General features: G+C 35.4%; 1 protein-coding gene across 1 annotated transcript in view; it reads right to left on the bottom strand.

Moving 5' to 3' along the window:
- Window positions 1-753: 753 nt before the first annotated feature.
- Window positions 754-23,266, bottom strand: part of TMTC3 (transmembrane O-mannosyltransferase targeting cadherins 3) — a 33,258-nt gene continuing 10,745 nt past the window's right edge. Inside the window, exons 4-14 of the mRNA XM_004583079.2 lie at window positions 21,915-22,014; window positions 19,318-19,433; window positions 18,685-18,857; window positions 16,857-17,109; window positions 15,989-16,137; window positions 14,024-14,144; window positions 12,607-12,718; window positions 7,407-7,510; window positions 6,300-6,469; window positions 3,770-3,996; window positions 754-1,887 (exon numbers count right to left, since the gene is read on the bottom strand). Of these exons, the coding sequence (XP_004583136.2) occupies window positions 1,076-1,887; window positions 3,770-3,996; window positions 6,300-6,469; window positions 7,407-7,510; window positions 12,607-12,718; window positions 14,024-14,144; window positions 15,989-16,137; window positions 16,857-17,109; window positions 18,685-18,857; window positions 19,318-19,433; window positions 21,915-22,014 (2,337 nt within the window). The 3' untranslated portion in view covers window positions 754-1,075. The remainder of the gene's footprint in view (window positions 1,888-3,769; window positions 3,997-6,299; window positions 6,470-7,406; window positions 7,511-12,606; window positions 12,719-14,023; window positions 14,145-15,988; window positions 16,138-16,856; window positions 17,110-18,684; window positions 18,858-19,317; window positions 19,434-21,914; window positions 22,015-23,266) is intronic.

The raw sequence follows: 23,266 nt of genomic DNA, 5'->3' as shown, positions 1-23,266 counted from the left end.
ATGAAAGCTCAGTAGTCAAAATAAATATTTCATAAAATACATTCCATAGCAATACTTCATGAATTTAATTTTTAAAAAATAAATTTTTCACATTATTTTACCTTTTGTTAAACAGAAATGAATTTTGTGGCTTAAAGTATATAAGAGGAATTAAAGTGTGACTCTGCAAACATAAAATTAAAAAACTCAAATACGATGAGAAAACTAACAGATAAAACAGAAATTTACTATATTATAAATTAAGAGTTAAAAGGACTTCTCAATAGGATGATGGCTCTACGAAGCATGCGTAGTTTGGAGAGCAAAAGCCAAAAAAATAAGGCCATGACTATGTGGTTCATGTGACACTTCCAATGTGTTAAAAAATAATAATAAATGAGCACCATTAGAAATGTGTAACTACGTGTGTGTGTGTGTGTGTGTGTGTAAATGTTACCTCGTCAACAATTGCATTTCAAAGTAAAGAAGCATGAAGTTATGAAAACACATTCTTAAGCTAACGTATCACATGATTTCTTTCAAAATGTTTCATCCAGCATTCCTTGTAAAAGTCAATGAAAGAACACAAAATAAAGAAAGCTAGAATTTTTCCATAGTGTTAAATCTCTGCTTTAGCTGAAGGAAACACTGAAGAAAAAAAAAAAAACATGTTTAGTGTTTTGAATCCAAACTCAGAGAAATCTCAAGAGGTAAGGGAAAGATGATGTAGATTAACAGGGAATTCATAGAAAACAGTACAAGTTGGATTTGCCATCAAGCATTATCATTCAGACATGAAATTATTTTTTAGAGTAGTAAAGGTTATTCGGTAAGGAAAAACTTTCTTCTTTAATAAAATATGCAGATTTTCCACCTGTAACAGTATTTCTGCTACATTCACCACCAACTTTGAAAATTTCTGCCTTATCTTAATATATATATCCTGGGGTAGCGGCCTTTAACAAATATTTTATCTTGAGTCTACAAAGAGGCAGCTCATGACAGACTGTTATGTATCCTTGATGTTTTCAGAACTCCCAGTGAAAGCAATCCCAACGTTTACAGTTCTGACATCACGGTCACATGGTAACAACATTTATTCTCCATTCAAAATCCGTTCAATTTCTTCTAGTCTTTTTAGAGCAGCAACTCTTTTCTTCTCAATTTCTTTGATATCTTTTGTTGGCTTTTGGGGCACCTCTTTCTCTGCCATTTTTCTTAATTGTTTATTCGATTTAGACTGACTTTTGTTATCACTTTTTTTCCCTATCTGTGTTGGTTTGGAATCGGTATTGATTTTCTTCACATTTTCAGGTGGAATTTTGTCTCCTTGTACTGTATCTGATACCTTACCAGTTACTGGTCGTTCTGTAAAACCAGATGAGGAAATTTTCTCCCTGACTATACTCAGATGGCGCTGAATGTATTCTTCATGTGGTGCTAACGCCAACGTTTCCACCAGGCATCTTTCAGCCTTCAGTAAATCCTTCTCTTCAAAATAAACAACGCAAAGATTGTGCTTTCCTTGCACATTAGCTGGATCCATCTCCAAAATCTTCTCAAAACACTTTTTTGCCCCAAGTATATCTTTCTTTTGATTCATCAGAATGTCTCCTTTCAAAATGAGACCCTTGATATGATCAGGATAGTATCTCAGTAAATCTTCCAAAACTGGCAAAGCTTGTAATTCCTTTGCAGTCTGAGAGTACAGAAGAGCTAGATTGAATAAAGCACTTCTGAAGTCGGCTTGTAATTTTATGGCTTTCTTCATCCAAGCCTCTGCTTCAGTGTCCTTTTTGTCATCCATGGCAAGCATTCCCAAATTGAAATAGCCGTTAGCATCTTGTGGCTCTTCAGTTATGTAGCTCAGAAGTCGTTTCCTAGCTTCAGGTCTGAGTTTAACCTCACCTGAGGAAAGTTTCATTTTTAAGGTAAAAAAAAACATTATCAGCCAGTGAATAAAGTCTGAGGAACAAAACTATCTTCAATAATTTAGTGTGATTACAAAAAGATGACATTACTAATTTCTACAGATAAAAAAAGAGTAAAAATCTCATACCTCATGGGAAAGATAACCTGACTGAAACACTGAAATAGTAGCTCATTTGTTTTCCTTTAAAGCAGTAAAAGTGATTCAGACACTAAAAGTGGAGAAATATCTCCTAACAGTTTAAAAGCTATTTAGAAATAGCTAAAGCAAGACAAAAAGTAAGGAGAAACTAAAGACTTGGGCTGAATTTCTGATTCCTAGCTCCAGCACTGACTCTGGGTCTTGGTTATGGTAGACATGTGGCAAGTGACCCAGCCAATGTGAGGGAGCCCTTTCTCAAATAAAATAAATAAATACAATTTTAAAGTAAGAAGAGGAGACTTGGGATTTTACCAATAAAGGCATAGTTTTAATTTTGACTCTGTTAACATTACAGCTACACAGTGAATAAGTTATATTACTTTCTCTGGGTTCATGGCTCATTTTTCTTAAAGATTACATGGTGTATATATCTAGAAGTACAGCAAGTGCTGACTACTATAAAATAAGCAAGTACTCAAAATTAGGAAGTTTTTTTTGAGCAGTAATGAGACAGAGAAAGGGATGGGAAAAGAACACATGTGTTATCTATCTTTCTTTGGTTCACTCTTCAATAGCTCACCAACAGTTGGGTCAAAACATGAGTGTTCAGAACTCAACCATGTAAGTCCTCATTATACCTCTCTGTGTTACCAGGAAATAAGTCAGGAGCACAGAGGCACACACACATCTTGCCTGCTCAGCTAAATGTTTGCTTCTAAGTCAGGTATGTTATGTCAGGTATGTTATGTCAAAGTTTCTGGATGATTGAAGGACAAAAATACACCATGCAAAATAGAACTATCAGCATTTAGGAAACAAAATGTTCATGTTCTCCAACTACACATCGTAGAATGTTTTTTTTTTTTCACAATGAGCATCTTTGATGGTTTCAACTGTATAAAAATACACTAACTTCTCCATACAGTAATCCTGGTTTTGAAAAGACAGTTTTTTTTTTTCTTTTCTTGACAGAATGATTAATAAAAGAGATTTGAGAATCAGTTGGCTTCAGTTTTTGATCTTGGAATACCTACTCAAGTAGCCACTTTCTGAAGTTGTCATTAGATCTGATTTTCATTCTCTAATATAAGAAGCAGAAAAACAAAAACAAAAAGCTCCCCTAAACTAAAAAGTTCTCTGCAGCTCAAAAAAGCTTTATTTTATTATTTGTTCATTTTCTAACGTTTGAGAAACATAACTAATGAATAATTTAAAATAGTAAATAGTCAGAGAATCATAATCACCTTAAAAAACTTTATAAACTGAATATAAAACGACATTGGGGAGTGTTTGATGTAAATCAAAGGAAAATAACTTAAAAAGCACTATTTTTTGGAAGATATTCTCTTGGCTCGTAAAGAGCAAATTATGGAAAAATTTCACAAGTTCATATTATTTGAACAGTAAATTTATATGTAAGAAGTTATTTTATGTTTATGTGCATATGACAGAGTAATTAAGCAGGTGCTGTTAACTTTCTGAAAAAGTGGTCTTAATGCATACCAGAAGAATGAAAAACTAGTAATGCCAGGTTAGTTCACGTTACTTGGAAAGAGTTTAAGTATTTAAATACCTTGACTATAAATAATTTATGCACATTCATGCTATAAATTATCTTTCCATAAAATATTTGCTATGGGTAAAAGAGTTCAAGTTGAAAATTTATCATATTCTTAACTACAATTGGTTTAGATAAGAAATTATTTTGAGAACACCTACCTGATTCTTGCATTAAAATAGCCGAGTTGAATAATGCTAGCTTATGTTTTGGGTTGAGTTCTAAAGCATGATTAAAGTTTTTCAGAGCTTCATTTGGTTCTTTAAGCTCAATATACACAATTGCCAGGTTGTACCAGAGATCTGCATTATTTCTGTCCAGTTCCAGTGCTTTAAGGTATGCTTCCTTTGCTTTCAGTGGTTTGTTCATTTTTAAAAGCAATTCTCCTCTGTGGAAAAATAAAACACAAGCTTTACTTACAATACTACCATGCCAATTTGTGGACACCATTTTTGACAAATACTATACATTTGTTCATGGCTTATTTTCTCTTTTTAACTTGAACTCTTTTTTCTTTCAGAAATAACTTTCCAACTGTTCTTAACTAGGAACTTCTTAATCCAGCAAATTTGACTTCACATATTTTCCATTATTACTAAAAAGAGAAAAAAGCATGCAAAATTCTACAGATTAAGATGTGGGAAGGTATTTTTTAAAAAAGGGTAAAATACATTCTTTGAGTACATCTTAAAGTTACCACTACCCAGGGTGAAAAAAGTCAAATGAATTTGTTACGTGATAAAGTAATAGCATTTGAAAAAGAAAAAAATATATACAACATAATAGGAAAACTCAACTTAAAATCTATATAAAAGTCTCACTGGGCAAAAACGCAGATTATATGAAACTTGCAGTTCTTTCCAATGTTAGCCTTGAAATGCATTTCTACAAAACGATCATTCATTTAAATGTTAACAGCTAAATCAAGAGGAAGAGCACTAGTGCCACCTACAGGTAGGTTTGTGGAACATCTGAGCAACTGGAAATTGGCTTGAAAACCACCTTACAAATGTAATATGGTTCTGTTTTGTCTTACTGAACTTAAAATAGTTTGTGTTAAAAAGATGTTATTTGTTGGGCCCGGCGGCATGGCCTAGCAGCTAAAGTCCTCGCCTTCAACGCCCCGGGATCCCATATGGGTGCCGGTTTTAATCCTGGCTGCTCCACTTCCCATCCAGCTCCCTGCTTGTGGCCTGGGAAGGCAGGAGAGGATGGCCCAATGCATTGGGATCCTGCACCCGCGTGGGAGACCTGGAGGAGGTTCCGGGTTCCTGGCTTTGGATCGGCGCGCACCGGCCGTTGCAGCTCACTTGGGGAGTGAATCATCGGACGGAGGATCTTCCTCTCTGTCTCTCCTCTGTGTATATCTGACTTTGTAATAAAATAAATAAATCTTAAAAAAAAAAGATGTTATTTGTTAGCCTTCTTAAAAAACATTTACAAGTTTTCTTATGAAGAGATATTTTTCTGTGTATATTTATACAAAATATGCAAGAATTAAAAAAAATTACACCAAAATAAATCTTTTAATAATCCATTAAAAAAATATGAGCCTGGCATGGTAGCCTACTGGCTAAAGTCCTAGCCTTGCATGCGCCAGGATCCCATGTGGACACCAGTTCTAAGCTCTGCACCCACATGGGAGACCAGGCTCCTGGCTTCGGATTGGTGCAGCTCCGGCCATTGTGGCCACTTGGGGAGTGAATCAACCAATGGAAGATCTTTCTGTCTCTCCTCCTCGCTGTATATTTAACTTTCCAATAAAAATAAATCTTAAAAAAAAAAAAAAAAACCAACCATGACATACGCGTACATTACATTTAAGTAGAGATACAATCGAAGTTACTCTATGATGTTACTACTTTTCCTGTAGGATCCAGCACAGGAGTGAAATCAAAGGAACATTAATTTTTTATTACTGAAACTTTTAGTATGAATTTTTGCTCATATGTACTTCTGCATGTGCAGATTTAAACAATCTTTACGTACTAACATCTCAAACATTTTATTTATAGATGTGATTTGCTAAACTTAATGGACTGCACTTAAGACTGAACAAAGGCAATATCTAATTTAAAAAAGTAATCTAAAAAATTTTAATGTTTTTTCACATATGGACATAATAAATTGTGAGTAAATTTCTGCATCAGGCTACAAAACAGTTTTCATACACTTTTTCCTCAGATACAATACAAATGATAACACAAGAAAAAATATAAATGATATATTAAAAAAGTACAAATAGAAATGAAAACACATGCCAAAAAACTTTTGCTAAGAAGTGAGAAGTTTTCTTGGAAGAGACAACATCAACAACCAGTGAATTCTGAAAATCTATTTAAGAGAGCTAGGGAGTTAGACATTAGACATAACTAATATAAAGTATAAGTCTCAGATACTTTAAGTAGGAAAAATGATCTTAGTGATAAGAAAATGAAATAGAAAAATGGAAGCCTCATCTACCTATTCATCCATATAAAATGAACCCTACTTATAACAAATGAGAGAATCTTGTGAATTTCAAATGATTAACTACTAGTCTAAAAATAAGCTATGGCCTTCCATGCCCATGGCTGGTAAGGAAGATCACTGAAAGAAAAATAAGTCCCATTCAAAATGGTCAAAATGTACATGCAGATGCAAATTCAACCTGTTACAATTAATTAAATTCAACTAAAAAGTAACTGATACCTGCTCACGTAGGCCTGCTTGAAGTCGGGTCTCATGCTGATTGCCTGTCGGTAGAGCTGGTCGGCTTCCTCCAGTCGGGACTCATTTGCTCTGATCAGGTTGGCCAGATTGATATACACATTCAGGTGATTAGGGGCAATTCTGGCTGCATATTTTTTACCAGGAATTATCTGGATGAAAACATATATTCCTAACATTGTATTTTGGTATAAAAATAAAAATTACATATTTCTAGTGTTTACTTAAAATGACACAGAACATAAGATTATACTAATAGTTTTATTACTGCATTAAATCATAAAAATGTAAAAGAAAGATCCTTACTATTTACATGAAGTACACAGTAACATTGAAGGCTATATTTTTCATTCACAGTGGTCAACTGATCGCTATTAGCTTTTTTTTTACACCCACATTTTTATGAAGCCAGATAAATCAAACTTTCAGAGGTCAATGTGTCTCAGTAAGTATATCAGAACAAAAATTAAATTCAGACTTCCTGTCCTCAGTCTAGTATTTTTTCTGTAACTTTGTCAACTTATGTAATAAAGCAAAACAGTTCATGGCTTTGACAACGACAGTCAGTTTTATTCCAGATTTACACTAGAAACTTGTCTGGTTAAGCAGGGAAATTAAAATTCTCTAACTAAAAGACTCAGTCAAGTGAATATTAATATACATGACATATATAGATCCAAAGTTGCAACAAACATTGGAAGTTATAACTGAAAAATGCTTGTAATGAATGTAATTTAACTGCAATATTTTAGGAATGAGTTACTTCTTTGGGACAGCATAAGGTCCAATCTTGCTTTTAGAAAATGTTCTAAACTAAGAATTATTATTAACATTACCACTATTCAATATTATTACAAGTGAAAAAAATGCAACCAGATTAAACTGTCTTTATTGATGACACATATCTAGCTGGTAAAGGCTTGTTCAGAACTTCAACTGAATCTGTGCTTGTGTCATTATGTAACAACTGATGCACACAATATGGAAAGATATATTAACTAAATTCATCCCATATACTTTTCCTATTTTTTGGATAGAGACAATGTGGTCCAACAGAAACCATACAGAACATGAATTAAGACAACTCACTTGAGGCATCAGTGACTTAGCTGTCATGTATGATTCCTCAGCTTCTTTGGTTCTATTTAAATTTTTGTAAGTTCTTCCTACATTCATGTGGGCACCAATATCATCTGAAATGAAAAAAAAAAAAGGAGATCATTGGCAAATACTCTAGGTAATACTTAATGTAAACTACTGAGAGGGTACGTTCTTAGAAACACAGTAGGCAATAAAGCAAAAACAGCAGACAGAATCTACATCCTTAAGTTCTACTAATGTAACTTGTATAATTATAACCAATGGTTTATAATAAAATTATTGAAAGCACTATGTGGACAGCAAATAACACACAACAACCACTTGAATGGATCTCTGAACAGCTAAGACATAAAAACAGAAAGAGGTAATGAAGAAAACTGTATCACTTTTCTTCAGTATATTTTACTATCCTAAGGACTGCTTGCATTTCTTTACTCTTATAGCTTTGGAATCCACTCAAAAGCCTGGCTCATCTCTGTAAGTGAAAAGGAATATTTCTCGGATTACTTTAAATGGTAAGGCAAACAGAAAGGCACCACCATAGGGCCACAGATTGTAAAACAAACAAAATAAAACAAAACAGGTGCTTTGAAAATGTGAATGTGAACCTCACAGAACATAACAGACTCTCAGTAGAGTAATATTATTTGACGGATTACTGTTTAACTTGTTTAAGGTTTTAAAAATCTACAATAATGGTGGAACTTAAGTGTCATTTTCTGATGTGGAAAATCAAATCTGTTTGGTGATGGAAAAGAATATATTTAAGTGAAAAAAAGGAGAAAAAAAAGGAAATACAAGGACTCATCATATACTATTAAATATTTCAACGGTGTGGAATACATATAGAATGAAGGGAGATCTTAAATCAGACAATTTTTACTCAACATGAATATCTAACAGACATGACAAGGTTTCAAATTATGGTTACTACTTGCCTGTGACATCGATGATTGTGCAACTGTGGAATAGTTCTCTGCCTGTAATTCTCAGGACACAAAAGGGCCAAGTATATATGTCTTGGGCATTCTCCTAGGAGGAGAGTAACACTCCTAAGATCTTGCTACATTGTGTTTCAGGCTGGCAACTGTGTGCACTGGACAAAAATTGAAAGATGCAGCACAGATTTCGTCAGAGAATTAGGAAGGGACAAGACTGAGGATAAGGTGGTCTATTAGTATTTTTAGAAGCACTGCTGTGTCTCAGGATGGGTCCAGGGAAACAAAAACAAAATGGTTAGGCTAGGCCACTCCTATTCCTGGCTAACAATCAGAATACACTTATAGTTTACCAATGATCAAGACACCTTAGACCCATCCAATTCTATCAAATGATCTTTAAAAATGGGATCTGGAAAAAACATGTTTTTAGATATGAAATCAGAGGGGAAAGCCAATGCATTACTAAATGTCTAAAATTACAAAAGGTAAATTCTTGTATTTACAACAGATTTTATTTTTTTATGAAAGATAAATTCATATCATTTGTTACAGAATTTAGAAAATTATTTAGAGGAGAAACTAAGGATACCTAGACCCTGAAAAAAATATATACAATAAAAGTTCAGGAAGAAAGATGAAATTTAAATAAATAAATAAGATTGTAATTATGTCAGCTGAATATTTTAAATAACAGTCAAATCAGGTTATAAAAACTTATGAAAGAAGGATATTATCTACTTAGATAAAAGGTAATACAACTACTACTCCTTGGAATTGAGTTCTTAGAGTATGACAAGGAGATACTGTCATCAATGAACAGTTCAGACATTAGAATAAACTAGCTCTACATTTTCAAAGAACAAAGACAGAAATTAAATATCTGCAAGGTACAAACTCTCAAGATTCTAGAGGGTGAAGTAATATTACCTCTAAGGTAAATCTGATTTTGAATAAGGGTCAAAAATAGAAGGCAAAATGTCCAAATCCATATTTCACTGACTAAAGAGAGAGTATTATGAAGAATAAGCTTGCTTTTCTGGGCAGGCTATTTAAAAATCAAGCAACAAGAATAAAAAATCTTCCTGTAATTCAATGTAAGTGAGAACCTCACAACTCAAATGTACTCTAGTATGTCAGTACTGGGTTACTTCAGTCAACTAGGGTACTTCAGTACTGGGGTACTTCAGTCAACTAGGGTACTTCAGTACTAGGTTACTTCAGTCAACTAGGGTACTTCAATCAACTCATTTCTCTTGACTTCTAATTTCTGTGTTCCATTCCTTTTGTTTCCTCAAAACTCCAATATTCCCTTATTTTCATCAGGGTAACAAGAGATCAGTAGGGAACTTACTTATCACCCTACTGTTAAATAATGTTAAATACAGTTAAATTATGAACTTACCTGTAAAATGTGTGCATATGTACGTGTGTTTCATATGAAGATATACTTGTGTGCATAACACACAGTCTGCTCTCCCTCTTACACCTCTTATCCAAGGGTAACCGACTGCAATTAATCACATTCCCTTTTCCCACTTAAGGACTTTTGGTTCAAACTATTATCTTGTAATAACTCATCTCCCTATTATTAAAAATCTGTACTTTTCCTTAGCCTCCCTGTAAAACAGTTGTTTAGTTTTTTCTTCCTCATTTCCAACTAAGTAAGAGACAGACTTCAGAAGCTGGCAGGGAAAACAACTGCATTTTAATTTCACAAACCTCTATCAGAAAGAATTTTCTTTAACTACACACACAAGCACCAAACTGATTTCAAAGGAATGATAAGTTACCATGAAATCAGATTTTTCCATATCATGTAGGTATCTTGAAACTTACTCATCATTCCTTTGAAATCAGTTTTCCTTTCTCCTCTTGCCCTCTTCTTGTCATCTACCCAGTCTCCTTCACTTCCCTCCTGTCCTCTCTCTCTTTCAAGATTTATTTATTTGAAAGACACAGCTATGGAGAGAGAGAGATCTTCCTCCACTGGTTGACTCCTCAACTCACCACAATGATGGGGTGGCCCAGACTAGCTTGGAGCCTGGAACTGCATCCATGTTTGCCATGCAGTGACAGGGCCCCAAATACTTGGACACCTTTCATCTCACACAGGTACAGCAGCAGAGAGCTTAACTGGAAGTGGAACAACCAGGACTGGAATCAGGGTTCTTAAGGGATGAGGATGTTGCAAGCAGTGGCTTAATGTGCTGGACACAGTGATGGCCTTGACAGTTAATTCTCTGAAACAATTTTAGCTATTAGGTACATTATTAGGTCATATGATCTCACCCATCCTATCTACAGATGCACATGTGAAGGAACTGGCAAGTACCAGGTAATTGTTTCTGCCTAATCTTTCAGCCACCAAAATATGAAGTATGCTTACACTGGCAAAAGTCAGCCATTTGTGTTGTTTTCCAATACATTCTAGTCATATACTGCCTATCAAAAACACATTTTCATAAAGATTCATTTACTTTTATTTGGAAATTAGATTAGAGAAAGAGAGAGAAAGAAAGAGAGAGAGATAGATATTCATTCACTGGCTCATTCCCCAAATAGGTGTAATACTAGGGCTGCGCCAGTCCAAAGCAGGGAACCAGGAGCTTCTGGGTCTCTCATGTGGGTTTAGTGTCCCATCCTCCACTGCTTTCCTAGGCCATTCGCAGAAAGCTGACTCCAACTGTGGCATCTGGGATACCACCCTGTGCTTATATAGGATGCCACTGAGCTGGCCCTCAACAACCATAGTTCAGGAACATCTAGAAACATTATTTCCAGAATTTTAAAATATAGACAAAAATGAAACAAAGCAAGAAAAATATTCCTGGATCGTTTTTGTATTTGATGAGAAAAGTCTACCTTTGATTTCATAAATGTTTACACACAGTTGCAACCTTCAAAACAAAGTAATAGCCAAAATCAATGGGTCATCTATATGACATGCATATTGCCTATTCAAAGAAAACTATGTATTTTATATGGCTAGCATAACTAACCAACAAAAGCCTTCCAAGTTTTCAAAAAAATTTAAAATGTTACAGATATAATTCTATACTTCTGCAGAGTTTAAATACCACCTGCTTGCTACCCCAAATGCTTCTATGTAGTCCTGACATCTCTTGATTTCCCTCCTTCAGCACTCCGTCATCAACAACATAAAACATAACAGCATTGCTAATCATAGTTTTTCAGGATATAAAACTAAGTCATCTTTTAAGAAACAGAAACATGAAACACATGGAGAGCTCCTATACAGCATGAATTGTTGGTAAAAACGTAAAATAAGATACATTCTGCAGAAAGAAACTTGGCAATCTTAAAACAATTCAGTATACATAAATTATATGACCGTGCTAGTCACTACTTTATAGAAACAAAAACCAATATTCATACATACAGGTATATAAATGCTCACAATAGGACTCAGCACGGTGGCCTAGTGGCTAAAGTCCTTGCCTTGCACACATTGGGATCCCATACGGGCGCTGGTTCTAATCCCAGCAGCCCTGCTTCCCATCCAACTCCCTGCTTGTGGCCTGGGAAAGCAGTCAAGGACGGTCCAAAGCCTTGGAACCCTGCAACCATGTAGAAGACCAGGGATAGGCTCCTGGCTCCTGGCTTAGAATTGGGATAGGCCCCTGGCTCCTGGCAAAAATGCTTATTCATGCCAACAAGTATGCTTTACTTTTTTTAAAGATTTATTCATTTTATTACAGCCAGATATACACAGAGGAGAGACAGAGAGGAAGATCTTCCGTCCGATGATTCACTCCCCCAAGTGAGCCACAATGGGCCGGTGCGCGCTGATTCGAAGCCGGGAACCAGGAACCTCTTCCAGGTCTCCCACGCGGGTGCAGGGTCCCAAAGCTTTGGGCCATCCTCAACTGCTTTCCCAGGCCACAAGCAGGGAGCTGGATGGGAAGTGGAGCAGCCGGGATTAGAACCGGTGCCCATATGGGATCCCGGGGCTTTCAAGGCGAGGACTTTAGCCACTAGGCCATGCCGCCGGGCCCAACAAGTATGCTTTAAAAATCAACAATAACAACAACAACAAAAATCTCCTATGTCTAAAAAAAGTGGCTTTTTAAAGAGTCCAGATCTAAATGAGTCAAGCAATTAAACGCTAGCATTTAAGTTACTTGGAATAAATCCTGCAAACTAATTCTACCTAATTGCCCCTAACAATATTTTTTTCTTAAAAAAAAAAATAAGCTCTTCATTAATTTGTTATTAGCAATGCTTACCTGGCTGAACATGGGTGGCCTGTAAGAAGTATTTCAAAGCTCTCTCAAAGTTCTTTTCATTTTCCAGAGCATGACCTACATTATTCCATAATTTGGCATTATTTTTATTTACCTTAAATACAAGTACAGACAGAAATGAGTTACAATAAACAAATGGGCTTCAGTTCACAGACATTTATTGAGTAACCTGTAAGGAATAGTTTTCCTCTCAGATATTCCAAAAGGTTAGGAAGGAGCCATATTTATTTTTCCTCCTACCCTATGAAATTAACAGACTAAAATCACAACAGTCTAATTGCATATAATTTTTATTTTTATACTAAAGGTTAAGGTTTAAAAATATCATTTGAAACGTTTACTTATTTTCGTTTTATCTAAGAAACAGGCAGATGAAAGTACACAGAAAAATACGAAGAGATCATCCCTGGCTTTAATCACCAAATGCCCACAATAGCCAGAGTTAGGTCACAATGAAGGCAAGAGCCGGACACTCAATCCCTTTGTCTCCCATGGGTAGAAGGGACCCATGTACTTGAGCCATCACCTGTATTCCTGCGTGTACACTAGCAGGACGCTGGAATTGAGATCAGAAGCTGCGGACATCCCAAGTGGTTTAATCACTGAGACAAATACTCTTCTATTTACACTGGCTAACTTCAAATTTTAATGCTTAGTGCTTTGTGCTTTTTGAAACTCTTTCTCAGAGATAACTGAAAGTAATAACGTGCATCTTGAGAATCAGTGGAGGGGTGAGCACTGTGGTGTAATGAGTAAAGCCACTGCCTGCAATGCTGGAATCTCATATGGACACCAGTTCAATTAACAGCTAACTTTTCTCCTGATCCAGCTCCCTGTGAAAGTACCTACAAAGGCGGAGAAGGTGGACCAGGTCATTGGGCACCTGCACCCAAGTCCTGGCTGCAGGCTCCAGGTAGGCCAAGCCTTAGCCGCTGAAGCCAGCAAGACCTCTCTGGCTGTCTCTCTCAAACCCTCTCTGCAGTCATGTCTTTCAAACAAGTAAAATAAATCTTGAAACAAAAACAAAAACACAAACTAAAAAACAATTCTGGCATTGTGATTAAAACATTTTTATCAATTTATACATTCAAACATATAAGGGAGTGTTTAAAAATTTCATAAAATATTGTGTATTATGAAAAATTGCATCAAATTAAGCATCCATTTTTCCATTTCTGAAGTCATTTTATAAAGCATTTAGGGAATTATTCATATGCTTTGAGCATAAATAGAGCTTATGTTTGTGGTATACAATGAATAAAATAGTAATTACTTTCATTAATGTTTGACTTTTTAATGTTGACATCTAAGTGTCTAATTACAAAGGCAGAGAGACAGATTAAAACATCTATCAGAAATTATTGTGACACACTTTATTTCATTCTAAGTAATACTTCACCTTCAAGGCTGACATAAACAATGTATATTCAGATTCCCAATCCCAATTTCTGTGAAGGGTTTTTAAGGCATGAGTGAGTATCACCACGGACAGAAAAACCCAGGAAAGCTTTTTAAATACACTGTAAGAGAAAAAAAGCAAAACAAAACAAAACAAAAATCTACATTAAAAAAAATGTTACTCTTGTTCTCAAAAGTAAGAAATATATTAAATGTTCTTAAACATTAAGTCTGATTTATTTATTTTGGGGGTTTATTTTCTGTATAAATTTATTCCTATGCAATTTACTTAGGAGATGTTCTGTACATATTCTAAGTCATTTTAACAAGCATCCAAGTTTAATTGCAAATGAAAAGAATTAGGTAAGATCTTCAAATGTAGACTTCTGTTACATTATCAGGCAGTCCCTTGGTATCTGTTGGAGACTGGTTACAGGACACCACAGAAACGCCAAAAACTGCTGATGCACAGGATGCTTATATAAAGTGGTACAGTATTTCCAAATACTCTATTTGTCTTCTGCTATACTTCCAAGTATGTCAGCGGATCATAACACCGCATACAGGGTAAATGCTATGTAAAAAGCTGACTACTATTTACAGAACAAGAAAGCCTGTTAAGTTCAGTATGTATTTTCTTTTTTTTTTTTTTTTTTCAATTTCTTTGAGAGACAGAGAAGGCTATCATGTGTTGGTTCATTGCTTAGATGCTCATAATGGCCACACCTTAGAAACTTAACCCAGGTCTCCTACACGGGTGACGATATCTTAATTACTAAGCCATCACTGACAGACCCAATTAACCACAACAAGAGTATGGATCAGAAAGTACATGGTAATTGGATGCAGTCAGGCAAAAAATTTAAAACTGCTGTTTACTGGCTGTGTGATCTTGGTTAACTGAGGTGACCTGTATAAGTTTCAACTTTCATGTCAGCGGTAGGCAGATAAGAAGCATAAAGGTTAATAGCCATTATGGCCCTTGACATTAGATACGCACTAAAAATTAATAGTGATTAAAATTGGATATATGGATAGTCAGAGAAAAGGTCTAGTAGACTGTGATAAAAATAGTAGGAAAAACATTATCTATGAAGCATATTCAATCTGACAAATCAGGCTTTGAGTAAAACTGAAAAATACAAATATTCAATGGGAAGGTACAGAAAGAAGAATCAGCAGAAATGGACAGAAATAGAAACTGAATTAGAAGAGACACTTTATATGACATAGGGGAAATAAATTTCAAACAACAATAATGGATTTAGCTACCAGGAAGCAATTGTTACGTGTGTTAGCACAGTAATGTAGAGAGAAATCAAAATTCTGTGGATTGAAAGGGGACTGGAAAATGAAAAAACGTGAGAGATGTGATCATTTCCTTTAAAAATTGCAAACCTAAATTTACTACATTTACATTAGCATTAATTCACCAATAAAATCTGATCATTTTAGTACCACAACAAAATCTGTACAATGAGAAAATACCTATTGCAATTGTAGTTTTTAAGAATACTGTTACGTAACTATTAACTTATGGTAACTAAGACACAAATATTATGGGGAAGAATATTTTTGCCAGTAAGAAGTATAAACTGCTTAGAATACACAGTTTTCATGCATTTATTCCATGTGACTCACTTATGTAGGATGACTATCATTTCACTGCATATGGAACTGGTAATGGTCGTTTGTGAATTCAGTTTTAAAGATAAAGTTATTTTCATAAAGTTTGTTCTGCTTCAGGCTGTAAAGTAAAATTATATAAACAGGAGAAAGAACATAGGATGAACAGGTGCTGTGGAAGTTTCTTAACCTGAATTAGAGACAAATTAGAATCAGGATGAATACCCAATAGATACGGAAGTATGACTTATGAAACTGAAATAAGAATGGATCTAAAATTCCTACTGTCAGATTTAGTTTTTTGTTAGTAAGCATCACAGAAAGTAGTATCTTGATTCACCTTTTGTTCGAAATTTTCTGCCATCCATGTGCTACCAAAATACAGAATCCCATGCTTGGAACATATAATACTCGCTCAGCAACAACAAACCCTACTGGAAAAAAAAGGTTCGATGCAGGAATAAATGGTAATGCCATTAAAGAAAGTGCCTAGAAAGAAAACAGACAGTTGAACGAATTAAAAAATACAAGGACATTCAATACTGAAATCCAAACATTTAATAATTTCATTTGGATAATCTGATGAATCACATTTAACATCTTGAGGAATAGTAATTCAAACACAAATAAGCCTATTTAGGGATGTTAACATATATAAAGACCATCACAAAGAGGCAAACGCATAGTAAAAAAATAAAACCAAAAACCAAAAACCAAAAAAAATGAACTAAAAAACCCCAGAAGACAATTTGAAAAAAGCCTTCTTGATAAGTAAGCGGAGGTCTCAGAACACAGAGCCTCGGAAGCAGTGGCAGCTTCAATAATGAGAAGTATGACACTACTCTCTGTGGCCGAGAAACAAGTGAGGGTACAACACGGTCCATGGCTTCAGAAAGTTTAAAATCCAGAGATAGGATCAATCTTGGATCAAGATAAAAAAAAAAAATAAAGAAAACAAAAACAAAAGAAATGCTTCATGATTTCAGAGTTGCTACCAAATAAGGGAAATACTAATCACACTGTGAGTTTACATGCAGAATATATTCATCAAATTATACCTAAAAATTAAGTTCTGACACATTTCATGATTACCTAAATAAATTTATCAATTTGAAGGGTAATGAACAAAGCACATTTCTTTTAAAAAGATTCTTTTGATGAATTAACTCTTGTTTAATCAAACACAGTCTAGATCTGAAATTTCATACCATTAAAACAGTCTTAGAAGAATCACCAGGGTATCTGAGACTGAACACTCCCAAAGTCCCCAGAAGACAAAAGAATGCAAATGTGGCAAGATTTCGGATATCCAGGAATGACTCTATCAGTGGTATTGTCCCCATTGTCCAATCACAGCATAGTTCTGAAGGATTTAACAGAAGCCAAGCATTCACAGGAAGGAGGTAGTTAAAAGTTAGCTGCCTTGTAGGAGTTGGGCTTACAGCAGCTGGGTTGTCAAACCTGCACAGCATATGAAAAAGAAACTACTTAAAATACTTCTAAACACAAAATTGATAGACACAAATAAATAAAATACTGAACAATAGTAAAAAGAGTATATATATTGCATTAAAAAGGCCAAACATAAAGTATCCCTATCTCAGAATCTAGCTACACTTGAAAAACAACAGCTTTTATAATGGGGAACTCTTTGAAGGGCAAACACATACTTGTGGTTGATCATTAGACTAATTCAGATGTATACATTGTAAGGATTCAGCAGAATGACTGCTAAATCATGAACATTTAATAGGAAACAATTAAACAACTAAAAGTAAATAACAGAATTAAAATAAAATGGTGTATAAGGCAGTGAGCAATATGGTACAGTGGGTTAATCGCCCCCTTGGGAAGTCTGCATTCCAACACAGTGCCTAAGATGAGGTGTCACTTTTGGTTCTGATTCATTTTCCTGCTAATGTGTGCCTTGGGTGCAAGCAGAAGACAGCCCAAGTATCTGTGTTCCTGCTACCCATGTGGCAGCCCTGGATGGAGTTAATACCACCTAGTTTTAGCCTAGCCCAGCACCACTGGCTACAGGCATGCAGGGAAAAGGTGTTTCTCTGTCTTTCAAATATTTCTATACATACATAAATATTTCTATACATACATATTTCTATACATACATATTTCTATACATACATATTTCTATATTTTATATATATATAAAAGATAGCAATAATTGGACCCAGAGGGCCCATCCCAACCTACTCTTAATTGATCAGATGGGCAAAAACCATTTTTGACAATTCTACATGTTTATATACTAGTAAGAGAGCATCGAAGTACATGAGACAAAACTGATTGAACTGCAAGGAAAAACAGACAAAATTGCAATTAAAATTAGCTCTCACATAACTAATAGAACAAGTAGACAAAAATCACTAAGATTCAAGTATATACAAGTTAAAATATACACTTTGTGTTTTTTTTTTCAGATAATATGTACTTCCCATGAACTTTTTTTTTAAACATTTAGTTTATTTTTATTGGAAAGGTAGATTTACAGAGAAGACAGAGACAAAGATCTTCTGCTCACTGATTCACTCCACAAGTAAAAGTAGCCTCAAAGGCTGGAGCTGAGCGGATCCAAAGCCAGGAGCCCACAGCTTCCTATAGTTTTCCCACATAGGTGCAGGGTTCTAAGTCTTTGGGCCATCTCCTGTTTCTTTCCCAGGTCACAAGCAGGAAGTTGGATGGGAAGCAGGGCAGCAGGGACTGAACCGGCACCCATATGCGATCCTGGCACTTGCAAAGCGAAAATTAACCACTGAGCCATTGCACAGGACCCATCTAACCAACTTTAAAACTCCCAACATCAAAATCGACTTTTTAAAAAATTGCATTTTAGATGAACTTTTTCAAGCACCCTTATATCTGTATGCCAAAACCTACTAATTTGTATATTTTAAAAATACGTACTTTAAAAAATCTATTGATTGGATTTCAAGTAGGCTCTGCAACATTTATGTGCACTTAAAACCCAAAGTTAAAAACACAAAATAAAAAAAGAAAAAAAGAGCCAGAATTTCATACCTTGTGAATACTGGAAGTTGGGACTGAATAACCTGGACTCTAATCACAACAAGTAACAATGTACTGAACATCAGGACAATGAGTTTGATTAGTGTCTGCAGCATAGAAAGTGGAATGCTACTCTTTCCTCGGAGAAACTGTCCAGCAGTAGTACACAGTAATGGCAAAGTATACTGAAAAGAAAGAATAAAAATCTTAAGTAACAGTATAGTACACAAAATTTTGAATAATGTGATATGCTCTAAATATAAGAATATGAAATGAATATAATTACAAAATACGTATGAAATCACTCACAGAACTGATAAACAACAAAACAGCTTAATAATCTAATCTAATGATTTATAATCTCATATTATTACATACTTTTCCAAAATTGGACAACTCCATTACTTCCAAAATTGGACAACTCCATTACTGGAAAAGAATTATTAAAATATTAAAGATATCTTAAAATGACAAGTTAGCAGTTCTCAGTAGGTACTAGAAAAATATACATATTTCTAGAAGCTCTTTGGCATCTTGAATGGTAAGAAAACTGATTTCTGCAATGTTACATTTAGAACATAAATTTATGAAGATCGGATTCAAGTGCGACAAAAGACAGGAACAAGAAAACATGTTTTCCCTTACCCCCTGGGCGATAAACACTTCGTACACACAGCAAATCCCCACCACTGTTATTCCTTGTTCTTTACACAGTGTTGCAACAGCCACTAAAAATACTGTCAATGCAATAGGAGTCCACACTGCAATTGAAGGAGAGAAATAAAGCTAGAAATAAACAGCACTGTGAAAAACAATCTTATAATATGATAAAAGGTATGTTAAACCTTACTTGTAATTCCATATCCACATTGTTATTTTCCTTTCTGTTAATACTTTCAACTTCAAGATGCATTTAAGTTTTCCAAGCAAATATTGCGTTCTCCAGGTGAAGCATTAAGATATACAATATGCACTAAACCTCTCTGAGCAGTTAAAGCTTAACTAACCAAGCATTAACTTTTACTACACTTGATCTTAGCCAAAAGTCTGAGAGGTAATACCAAACACTAACTTTTAAAACAAAGGCATGATGTTGAATGTGGTGATCAAAAGAAGCATATGAATGAGACAACTATGTGATGGTTTAAGTAAAGAAAATTCAAGATAAAAAGTAAATGCAGCTGGGTCACCTGTTTGAGAATAGTAAGAAGGTTTGGATTATTCGGTTATAATGAAACAAGCTATGGGAAAAATGACAGGGGACATGGCTAGAGAAATACATGGGCCTGATCATGGTACTGAAGGGCACATTAGCTTTCAAGTTACCATTTACGCTTTGCTTAGGATGGTACCTACACAGGCTATTGTCTCTTCCAATTCCTTACCAGTTACTGGCTTGCCTGTAACATCTTTAGGGACTCTGACTACATTTTTTATAAACAAACTAAAGCACAGAGGGATTAACTAGTTTGTCTAAGGCAATACGTGGAGCTAGTAAGTGAACAATAGGGTTGGAATTTGAAACTAGAATCTAGAGTTCAGGTTGTTACTCACTATTCTATGCTCAAACTCTTAAAGCGTAAAGCATATAGCAACAAACGGCAAGACTATTCGTATAACAACTCTAAGAAATATAAATTATTTGGTTGAGTTACTTATTTTTTTAAAACTTCAGGTTGCAGGCATATAAAAATAGATACATTACAAGTTCTTTCAAACAACAGTGAAAATCTGCCAACAATTTAGGAAGAAAAAACTTAGAGTAAATTATTAGAAATAACCTAACGTTCAGGTTATTAAGTGAAGTCCCTTCAGCGATCACTAGGCTCACAAAGAAATCTCTCTCTCTTGCTCTTTTTTTTTTTTTTTGCCTGGAATTATTTAATAAGATTTTTACGACCTGGCACAGGAGTCTAACGGCCTTGCATGTGCTGGGATTCCATATGGGTGCTGCTTTTAATCCCGGCAGCCCCACCTCCCATCCAGTTCCCTACTTGTGGTCTGGGAAAACAGTCAAGGACGGCCCAAAGCCTTGGGACCCTGCACCCACGTGACAGACCTGGAGAGGCTCTGGGCTCCTGGCTTTGGATTAGCGCAGCTGTGGCCACTGCAGCCATCTGGAGAGTGAAGCATCGGACGGAAGATCTTCCTGTCTCTCCTCCTTTCTGTATATCTAACTTTCCAATAAAAATAAATCTTTTTTTAAAAAATAAGATTTTTTAATTTATTAACTTTTTAAAAAATGTGTGAAGAGGTGCAGATCTATGTGTTCCACTGTCTCAGTTTCAAGAAGACAATCCCGCATCCTCGATTCCCCTGCTTCTCTTCTATTTCTTCCTTCTCGCCTTTCTTATCAGCTTTTGCTAAGACATGATTTTATCTACTCAACTTTCACAGGCTTAAGTTTTCAAAATTCTTAACTTTGAACAAGTAAAAAGTAGTAAGACTCCAGTTCCAAAGAAGTATTAACAAGGCCTAAAAATGAGTATAAACAAGGGCTACTGATGATAATCATCCCCCAAACAACCACCCGGCTGCCGTACATTTTTTTTTTTTGGCAGTCTATCTTAACTGACATATACAGAGAAGATATGTGATATTTGTGTCTTTCAGTCTGGCTTATTTCACTTTACATGATGGTTTCCCATTGTTTCCATTTTGTTTTCTGGCCATGTCAGGCTTCATTAGGATGAATGAAATCATGCATACAAAGCACTTTCCAGGGCAGGTGCGTGGGAGTTCAGTGAATAGCTGAACTACTATCAACATATAAGAAAAGTTACACTCCAGCAGGATTTTAACTTTGCCTAAGCAATACCACAGCCTACCTGCGTTACTTGTTGAAACAAAGACAACGGAAGTGCTAAATCTAGTATCACTATAGATTAACAGTAGATGGAGCCAGGATCGACTCCAAAACACTTGCATCCAAGTGCTATCTGGTCCTTCAAATCAAATTATGAGGAGCCTCAAAAACATCACGGAAAATGGAATTAAACATTACATTTATTCTGGTGAAAAAAATGTCTGAAGTGCATGCACAGATTTTTCATAATATGCATTTAAAATAGAAATTACACAGAAGCTTTAAAGATACTGATGGCAGATTACTTTGTATTTTCATGCATTGGCAAAAAAAACATAAAATCTAGGCATAGCAGATAGTATTCTATAAGAAGAATATGAAATAAAAATTTACAAAATTTACAGCTATCAAAACATAGCAAATGTTGGACATTTACCTATGGAGTTGTCTGGTCCCTTTGATTTGGTGTATGACAAAAATGCAGCTAGAAAAAAGATAGATGACAAAAGTTCTGCTCTTCCCACCACTCCTGTTACCTAGAAATCAAAACAGGGACGGAAAAGGAAGTTGGCATTAACGAAAAGCATCATGCGAACTTAAACATAGTTTCAGAGCAATTCACTTTAGCAACCAAATAATTTAACTCTTTAAGGAACATTTTTTGCATTTTAAGTATCCTTTGGGTGCCCTCAGGTCATGATTTTGTGTATTTCCATACAGAACCTTAGTAAGTTCTTATGTTATTTTGAAATAGTGTAGACTCAAAGGAAATTGCAAGCATGTACAAAGAATTCTTGTATATTCTTTACCATTTTGTTCAATGATGCACATTATATAATTGTTATAAGTCTCTAGAATAGTTCCCAACTTAAAAAGTACTTCAAATCTATTTTCTAAAAAAGGTAAGCACTCCTAAAATGACAGACTTTGTAAGATATATCTTATAATAAATCTATAAATCCAAGTTTAAGAAGACCATAAAATGTAAAAGATCATTTTAAATCACAAAAGATTACATACAAAACTCCAAATCATGGCAAAGTGGCTCAACAGGCTGATACTCTGCCTGGCAGCACCAGCATTCCCTTTGGGCGCTAGTTCTAGTCCCAGCTGCTCTACTTCCTGTCCAGCTCCCTGCTTATGCACTGGGGATCACCAGCGAATGGCTCAAGCACTTGGCTCCTCCGCCCACATGGGAGACCCAGAGGGAGATCTGGAGCTGGCTTTGGACCAGCTCAACTATGGCCACTGCAGCCATTGGGCAGTGAACTAGCAGATGTAGAGAAGACCTCTCATTTTCTTCTTTTTTTCTGTCTCTCCTCTCTGTACATCTGCATTTCAAACAAAAATAAATATTTTTTAAAAAATAAATATAAAACTCCCAAACTTCTCCTTTTAAAGTGTTTTAAATACAGCCTGGCGTGGTAGCCTACTGGCTAAATTCCTTGTCTTGCACATATGCTGGCTGGGATCCCAAATGGGCACTGGTTTGTATCCCAGTTGTTCCACTTCCCTTCCAGCTCCCTGCTTGTGGCCTAGGAAAGCAGCTGAGGATGGTCCAAAGCCTTGGGACCCTGCAGTCGCCTGGGAGACCCAGAAGAAGCTCCTGGCTCCTGGCTTCAGATTTATTCAGCTCTGGCTGTTGTGGCCACTTGGGGAGTGAACCAGCAGATGGAAGATCTTGCTCTTTGAATATCCTACTTTCTGTAAATCTCCCTTCCCAAAAAAATAAATAAATCTTTAAAAAAAATGCCTTTAAAAGGGTTTTTAAAAAAGTGTTTTAAATTT

Source organism: Ochotona princeps, chromosome 15, assembly GCF_030435755.1.
Source record: "Ochotona princeps isolate mOchPri1 chromosome 15, mOchPri1.hap1, whole genome shotgun sequence".
Lineage (NCBI taxonomy): Eukaryota > Metazoa > Chordata > Mammalia > Lagomorpha > Ochotonidae > Ochotona > Ochotona princeps.
This window is presented reverse-complemented; position numbering and strand designations above follow the sequence as displayed.